Source organism: Cebidichthys violaceus, unplaced genomic scaffold (assembly GCF_023349555.1).
Source record: "Cebidichthys violaceus isolate CVI_PGR_0920_01 unplaced genomic scaffold, fCebVio1.0.p SCAF_8, whole genome shotgun sequence".
Lineage (NCBI taxonomy): Eukaryota > Metazoa > Chordata > Actinopteri > Perciformes > Stichaeidae > Cebidichthys > Cebidichthys violaceus.
In genome coordinates this window covers 14,412,685-14,421,818 of record NW_027176964.1, presented here as the reverse complement: position 1 = coordinate 14,421,818, position 9,134 = coordinate 14,412,685, and the positions used below count along the sequence as shown (strand labels likewise).

The window sequence follows — 9,134 nt, the reverse complement described above, 5'->3', positions numbered from 1 at the left end:
ACTGATGTTAAACAATGCCCACGTCTTTGCGTGAGAAATGCATAACTTTTAAACAAGCAGCACAGTAACGTAGCTGAATGTATAAGGGAGTTAATTATACAAAACTGAAGCAGGAAAAGGTTTTTAGTTCATTACAGAGAAAATTGAAGGAGTCATCTACCAATTCATATTTCCTGATATTGACAAATTAAAGCCAGACCATGGAACTTTTGAAAGACGAAATAACAATCTTCCTCTCACGAGTAAAAAGTTGCTCAATTCAATACACTCAGGGCTCAGCAACCTTACTGCTCTCTTAGACTAACATTACTGACTCAGTTCATTATCATTACGACACAGTTGGCTTTGAGATGCTAACATGTAGTTTATCTTTTAAATAACATGTTAGCAAGTCAGAGGGAAACACTTCACTGGTTTGATTACAAAAGTAAAACAGGAAGGGAACAAACCTGACCTCACCGGAAGACATTCTTGTTGTTTTCGGCTTGTGGTCGTCTCGCTATCAGTGAGGTCACCCAAAGATAACGATGCTCGTAAACCTGCAAAGTTCATGACACAACATTGATATTTTAACACCTTACAGTTGAAAGTATTTGCTAACAATTGGCTATATGTCAAGTAGACATGAGCAGTCCAATATTCTCACCTTTAAGCTCTGTTTTGGTCTCCACCAACTCCTGAGGTAAATTATCTTGGTGGGCGGGTAGTATCCAGTAGGTTTATCAGAGTGTTTTGCTAAAAAAGCATTTGACAAGTATTAGGCAACAATCTCCTAATCTGCTAAATGTAACATATTCAAGATCTACATTTGGCAAAAGCTACTTCTTCAGGATACTTGAGAACACAATACATTCCTCCAACTCACAATTTGGCCCTTTGGATAGGCCTGGAGTTTGTGAACCTGCAAAAGACACACACACACACACACACACACACACACACACACACACACACACACACACACACACACACACACACACACCTACACACACTTGTGCCAAACTACCCAAACAAGAGGAGATATATGTCCTTCCACTGAGCTTTTTACAGGTCTCCTGGCAGCCGAATGAAGGTGTGTTCCCAGCTAATATCAACAGTTGAACCGGTGAACACATCACAGAGGGACGGGAGTAAATGGTGTGTGATAGCATGTAGCATTCTCCGACCACTGCTGAGGAATGTGAGCAAGGAATTTACTGCACCTAACGGGGATGCTTCTGGCCCATGTGTTTTTCAGCTTTGAAACCATTGAAACTCAACCCGCCCACCAATACAGCTGAGTTATGGAGCCTTTTAATATGTTTAGCTGTTGAATAAGTGCGGCACGGATTTGAGCCATAACCCTTTAAAAGTTTCAATTGTAGTCAGGAAAATCGCATTGTATCACATGTTTGAATAAAGATGATCAAGTTATGATTATGCATGGCAAAGTCATGACTGTATATCCAAACAGTCTTACATAAGACTGTTTGGATGTCAGGAGGAAAAACATGCATGGATGACAGCTCAAGTTGAACCACAGAGTCTCTGAATACTGGGCCAAGTGCCAGCATGTTGTCATGTAGTTACACTAATGACAACGCTAAGCTTCTGTCAGACCAACTTTTCTATAATTGTCTACAGTCCTTGTTCCAAAATGAAGACAGACATTGACGAGAATTATAGTTGGATTCTCCAGCTCACACTGCAGAGAGCATAAAAAAAGATCCACATTTCTGACACTCAGAAATCTGTATGTGCAACATTGTCTGAGGATTATACAGGCAAGGATCAAATTCAGTTTCCAGTGTTTGTGTTAACTACTCTATGAGCCAATTTGTACTGAAATCTATTTCAGCTCAGCAGGCATCACTGCCTAACACGAGGCACAGTTTGGTGGTTTTGCTGGTTAATAGCAACCATGCAATTACACCCGTAAATTTCCAGAGTCCCCTGGTAAAACATGCATTAATATCTGCTGACATGATTTCTGGTAAAACCGCAAGAGATTCATACGCTTCATGTTGAAAATATGAGTGCTTAGCACAGGCTGTAGACACACCAGGCAAAAATCTCACTAGTAAATCTAACGACCGCATATTCAGATATTCAAGTTCCAATATTTTTCATATCCTGGGGTGCTACCGAGGTCCACGGCTGCCGTTCTGCAAGCTTCTCTTCACAGAGCTCTCCAGAGTAGCGATTGGATGGTGGGAGAGCCAATAGGCAGCTGAGCAGCAGGTTATTTGAACTCTCCTCACACAACTCAACTAAACCAGACAACATCCTCTGACTTTTAAAACATCATTCTCTCATAAGACTGTCATCATTTGTCTGCTCGGTCACTGCTCCCGTGGGCACAGAAGGAAGAGGAAGGAACACTTTTAACCTTTTTTTGAATTTTTGTATTTACCTTTACATCAAGCGTATCCAGGATGGGAACCTGCTACTTCTATTTACATCTGGAAGTCTACCGTTGCACCTGTTGATCAAAGGAAAACTCTGTATTTTCAACAATAATCAAAATTGCTGAGATGAAGTCTGAGACTCTGCTTCATTTTGAGGACGACATGAGAGCAGAGGAGAGGAGCAGACTGAACTGTGTAGACTTACCTCGGAGCAGTTTAACGGACGAGCAGAACACAGAACTGCTGCGATGCCAGGACACCACCGACGACAGCTCTCCTGTCAAGTACAGAAGATACGGGTATGCCCTTTTTGTCTGTGTTGGAAATATTGTTTTGAACATTTAAACAGGTGGTCCTATGAAATGGGGATTTTAAAGGCATATAAAAAAGTTAATTCTCTAACCTGACAATATGTTGAGCTAAAATGTGTTTTATGTTCTGCCTTTACATACATAGTTGAAAAGTTCTTTGCAGTTCTTTAGGAATGTCAGTCACAGACATTTGTTATTTATAAGTTTCATAGTTTGAACAGAAGTGATCGTGGGTGGTCTTTGCGAATCTACGAGGCAACTTGTGATTCCTCCAGGTCTCGTCTGGGTGGTGTCAAAGTTCGCCACAAGAGACAGGTGCTGCAGGACATGGCCCGACCGTTGAAACATTGGCTGTACAAACACCGGGACAACCCATACCCAACCAAGACAGAGAAGGTCCTACTGGCTCTGGGCTCACACATGACGCTAGTGCAGGTGAGAGACGAGCTTGTGCAAGAGAGCGTGGATGGAACGGATGAAGGAAAATCTACTTTAGGGATGTGTTGATTATGAGTGTTGTGGGTTAACATTTAGCCTGTGCTGTTCTATAACAAGGTGCATCTGTGCAGGTCTCGAACTGGTTTGCGAACGCCCGGCGGAGGCTGAAGAACACAGTGAGACAGCCAGACCTGAGCTGGGCGCTGAGGATCAAACTGTACAATAAATACATCCAGGGAAATGCTGAGAGACTGAGCGTGTGCAGCAATGACAGTGACTCTGATGGTACGGGCTACAGCGTCATTTCATAGTGTATTTAAGTTAATTACTCTTTATTTGTAGATGGAATTATGAAAAAAAAATATCTGAAACTTTTTCCACTAAAACAGCAGTATTTATCATATTTATCGTCTTATATATATTATATTTAGTTTCCTTTGCTGCAGATGAAGAGTGTCCCTTACAAACTCCTATCAGCCAATCAGACTTTGGCAGGTCATCTTCCCACAAGAGCGGGCCCGAGAAGCAGGGCAGCATCCTCGCCATGGCGGACTCCGCCAACAGTGACGACGGCGCGTCACCTCCATCCAAGTACAAGAGCGGTTTACTTAACCGGTATCTGAACGACACCCTGCGGCACATGATGGCGGCGAAGGCCGAGGGCGTCGCCTCGGCCCACAAGAGGAGGAGCCACTCCGAGTCGTTCAGCTCCACTGAGTGTGATCGAGATGTCGTCTCTCCGGCGTCGTCCTACGAAACAGAGGCCAACTTCGTCTACCACATGGGTAAGAGATGTCAGTGTTTGTCACTGGGCAGGACAATATCACACAAAAAGCTAATAGATGAGAGGAACATTGAGCTTTAACACAAAATCTACACTGAACACGTCTTAGAATCAGGGAAACGTTGAGGGTAATTTGGGAGGAAAATTGGTGCTAGCACCTGCTGTCCACAGAAATGATGAAAGCATATTCCTTGTTAATTGCAGATTTATGTTGAATTTGAATCAAAATGACACTTTAACTACCCTGCTTCCCCTCGGTTCATCTTTAACACACCACAGCGTACAGTAAAATAGGAACAGACCGAACAGAAACTTCCACATGGCTCCTCAGAGCTCCCTGACATTAATAAAGCTCTGCCTCAGAAGCTCTGCAAGATTCAATTATAAAGTTACAGCGAATCTGGGAGGGAATTTGACACCTGGGTGCCCTTTCAGACATATAGGGAGCCCAGCACACTGACAACACTCAAATCCGCTAAAGGTACAGGAGCCAAAGCCTTTACAAACATTACTAATAAAGACTCATGCAGACGCTGAAATCCCTCATTTTAAAATTGGACGGAGCTCACGCTGGCTGCCGCTTCACACCGCAAATATCATTTCCATATACTAGAATGTGCCATTTGTTCCGCTTCAGCTTCTTGCCATAGTGGAAATGTCCAGTCCAGTCTCAAGGACAATTACAGAATGTCTGAGACTTTATACTTCCCAGGGTGAGAAGAGGGAACCTCAGCCAAATGTAGAAATGGACCAGTCTGTCAGTAAAGCACTGAAGATGTCTCGTAGAGCGACTGTCAGAGCTGCCACTCATTTGTGAGACAACCCAAAGCTAGATCACTAATATCCATTTGGTTTTTCCCATTGCTGTTAGAGGGTGTAGCTTTGCTTCCCTGACTCATGTGTGCATTGGCAGGCAACTTCTCCCAAGTGTTACTTTCCTACTCAAAATTAATCTAAATGGACATTATACTATAAGAGATTTTTGAAACCGGTTCTACTCTTACATACTCGCATTTTTCGTCTAAAAATCAAACAAGGCATGTTTTAGTTACTTTTTTATTATTTTTTAGTTTAACCTCAAATTGGCCTAGAGATTGGTAACTTGAATAATTAGGGTAATTCATCATTTTAACAGGCTTGTACTATATTTAACCAGTGAAATGGTAAATTGTATAAAGTGTACTGTCATGCTTAAACGCTAAATACGAAATTCAGAGCATATCTATAGCCTCCACAAGGCTCTCAGCGTGGCGACTGATTAGTCGGCGGCTCGCAGCTAACGGTGCTAACAACGCAAACGATGGAAACAGTGCTCACAGAGCTAACAGTGTTTACCTAATGGAACCGGTTTGAACAAATTAAACAAAAGAGATATAACATGTTAATTAGTGAGCTTTAGACGTTTCTTGACTGGTTAGTTGTAGATTTTTATCTTTTGAAAGTACTATGCTAGCTAGTTTCCTTTCTTTATACTAAGCTAACTGTCTGCCGACTGTAGCTTCATATTTAGCGTACAGATATTTGAGAGATATCAATCTCCTCGTCTAGCTCAGAGCAAGAGAGCAAATAAGCATATTTCCCAGAAATGTTACACTATTCCTTTGAACATGTTATTGCTCTCTTACTATAGAATATTTTGAGGTTTTCTTGATGTTGTCATACACTATGTGGCCTTCAGCACTCTTGAAATGTTTGTGCAAACTTTTAATGTATCCCTGCTGGTCATATTAACGGCGTTTGCAACCAAGTACGACTCCTCTATGAAAGTGAAGTGGAAAGTCAAGCTGCCAAATTCATGACAGACACTAACACCATTAACACGTTTATACTCCACCCAGGAGACGGTTAAAAGTAAACCTCAACTGATGGGCTAATAAGTGATGCCACCACACGGTGTCTTACAAGGACACTTTTTACACATATCAGTCTGAATACCACAGGCAGTAAAGTCTCTCTATATGTTAGTGATGTTACATTTACAGCCGACAGGAATGTGAGCGTGTTTATTGTGGTACTCGCATCAACTTCAGTGTTTCCCTTAAAAAGACCGGAGAGCCATAAATGTGACCACAGTTGTGTTTTATTGGACGCAGAGCGATGAAAAACATATCTGGACAAACGCCTTGCTGCATTTTCCACCCATTTTGTTTCAAATGAAAACATGCATCTCTCTTGGTAGAGAATATATATATTGGCATTGAGGAAACGAGGTGTTAGAAAATGTTCTCAGCACACCGTTGTTTTGCAGTGTTGATCCCAATGACACACTTGTGAGATGGGGGTTCAAACTGATATTTTGTGAGCACACCCAAATACATACCTCATATGTATATTCATACTCATTCATGTTTGTGAACTAAATATGAAGCAGGAGCTAGCAGGCGGTTAGCATTAGTTTAGCACAAACAAAATGGAAGAAGGAGAAGACAGCTAGACCAACTGTTTTTGACTGTTTTATGAACTTGTTGTTTTTACACTTGAGTTTTTTGTACAGATGTAAATTGTTAGCTTTAGAAGTGCTGGTAAGTGAATTTAGCTTTGTTTGTTCAAACAGTGAAAGGCTAGCTGTTTCGCTTCCAGTCTTTATGCTAATCTAAGCAAACCAGCTGCTCGCTAGCTTCATATTTAGCGTACAAACACGAGAGTGCTATCAATCATCTCATCTGCCTTTCGGTAAGAAGGTAAATAATAGTATTTTCCCCAAATATTCCTTATTTGTTGATAAATAAGGTTAGATACGCTATAAGAATTACAATACTGCAACTCAATGTAGGCTAATATAAAAAAAAAAGTTAGCAGCTTCATTACCCCTCGTAAAATTCAGTTGTAACTGATCCGTGCAGTAAATTTGAGACTCACCAGAGGTAAAGCAATGTTTTTTTTTGGTAATAAATACAACAGAGGTACTCAAGAACTTTCTTGGCAAAGCGCGCTATAACGGCTAAAGAGAGAAATACTCAGGGACGTTCAGTAGCAAAAAACATAAAACAGCAAAATGATTTACTATCAGCAAGTAGTTGCTCTTGGCTCCAGACCGGGTAAAGAAATCAGAAACTGAGATGTTTCGGGCTGTTAGCATTGAAAGACTGTGTTTCACAGTGGGCCTCTAATTTCCCTGTCTGTTGCTCTCTGAAGAAAAATTGCCCCTGAAGAAAAAGCCTGACCAGCTTCTATTTGCTTCAGTGAAAAAAGGCAGTATTCCAAAACTGAAATGGAAAACAAGTTCTACATATAATGCACAGACCTCAAACAGAGAGTGCGCAAACAAAATAATATTACTCTAAATTTCTATTTATTCTGCTTCTGAAATAGTCAGAGATACTGTAGTTTCATTTCAGGGCATTGTGAGAGAAAGACCCTTTGTTCTTCCACAGATGAGGCCCATATATTCAATCATAAAACACTCCCCTGCCCGTCGGTATAATTTCACTTTGAGCTCAGGCCTTGGTCGGAAAAGATGGAGATGTGCAAGAGCAGCTTTTGGAAAGGAATAACACGCAGTGGATCAACTTTACAGGTGCTATAGCAGAGCTTTGGAAACCTGAAAACACAGAGTCAGTCCTCATGACACATTACAGATATTATTTCTTTCCCACTCACAAGCTCAAGAGAAACACTGCATTGCATTTGTTTTGGCAGGAGCAGCTGAGCACAGCACCGACTGGTGCATTTCAGTGAGTCAAACCTATCTGGCACTGTAAAACACATCCAGAGAGACACACTGGACGAGTAGTAACTGATGTTTGTATTTGGGAGCACCTTCACATGAACAAACACATACACTAAACTCATGCACAATCACCCGTGAATGCGTGCATAGATACTCACACACATGCTGCAAATTTAAAACTCATGTATTATCACTAAAATAAGGTCATGAAGCCAACAATGATTGCCCTGTGAATATTCTCTGTTTGCAATTTCATTGCTGTCAAGAAAACTGATTCAAGTTACATTTAGGTGAGTCCTTTGCTTCTCTCTTGCAGACACGGTGGACTATGCTTCAACTAAATGTGACAGGTATGTGTAATTATTTATCGCTCTATCTGCAATCGAATCAGCTGTTTGCCTTTTTCATCTTTCATCAGCTTGAAAAGTAATACTCAATATAATCCCCCTCTTGAAACTGAACCACCACCTCTAATTCGTCCACGTTATTCTGGCTGTATATCAGAAGGAGAAGCAAATCCACCATTTCTGCTTTGGATTTCTGAGATTGCTCTTTGGCTGATTTGGCTCTTTGTCTTTTTTTCATATCTTCACAGGGAGCAGCAGCCGCAGAAAGGAGGCGATCAGGGCTGGAGGGAGATCCACGCCGCCGTGGCTCTGACCAACTTGGCCCAGGGGAAGAGCTGCACAGCGGACCAGAGCAGCGCGACGGTGCCCGGAGCTGGCACGGGGCAGAGCTGCACCCGAGGGCCCTTCTCGGTTACGAGGACCACTATCATGGACAGGATGTTTGTCGCAGGACCCACCGCCGCTCTGAGGCAGAGCTGCACCGCGGGGCCCACTCTCACCAGCCGCATCATCCAGAAGTCCTCTCATATCTCGGAGGTCCAGACTGTTAAAGTGGCCCTGGCAAACAGTGTGTAGGCATGTCATCGGAGCATCTGGTCTATCGTTCCATAGAATACCAGATGCTTAAGTGCCTCGCAGCCTCGGTTATTTTGTAATTCTGATCAACTTTGACATTTTAAATCTTTTTTACATTGTTAAATAGAAAAACTAACCGAATGCAGTTTAATATTTTGTACTGTTTTCACAATGTTTCTAATGCTTCTAATGTCTCTATTGTCGTCTGTTGCAGTAAGTTATATTAACTTCCATGAGACTGGATTATCATCCAATGCTTAAATTTGACAGCAGCTATTTGAATAAACCCAATGTGAAATCTTTTGACCAGTCATTTGCTTTAAATCATCCCTTTGCAGTGGCTGGAGCTGCATACTTATGTTTTACTGATCTGTATTTAGTGGTAGTTCTCATGTGTGCAATTGTGGGTCTCGCAGTTTCATTATATACTTTCAAATTGCTTTTTAAACGGTTGTAATATGGGCAGAAGGGGTGGCATAGTGGAGTGAGCATGGGGGAGACAGCAAGCGAAGTGCTGAGGTTGAAGTCCTTCTGCTGACCATCGATCCAGCTAAAGCAGGATTCGTGTAGTTGGACATTTTTTTTTTTTATATTTGTTGGAAAAAATGTCAATAAATCAAC

At 41.8% G+C, this 9,134-nt stretch overlaps 1 protein-coding gene across 2 annotated transcripts; it reads left to right on the top strand.

The window, feature by feature from the left end:
• The first annotated feature begins 2,320 nt into the window (after nt 1–2,320).
• LOC137865912 (homeobox protein Mohawk-like) lies at nt 2,321–8,815 on the top strand. Of its 2 annotated transcripts, none has more exons than XM_068701490.1 (6): nt 2,321–2,686; nt 2,974–3,133; nt 3,268–3,421; nt 3,583–3,921; nt 7,907–7,940; nt 8,186–8,815. In XM_068701490.1, exons 1-6 carry the CDS (start codon nt 2,514–2,516, stop codon nt 8,511–8,513), a joined length of 1,188 nt encoding a protein of 395 aa, XP_068557591.1. In that variant the 5' UTR covers nt 2,321–2,513; the 3' UTR covers nt 8,514–8,815. The 2 variants fall into 2 exon arrangements, with proteins under 2 accessions (XP_068557591.1, XP_068557590.1); XM_068701489.1 differs by having other exon boundaries at nt 3,568–3,921.
• The last annotated feature ends 319 nt before the right edge of the window (nt 8,816–9,134 follow it).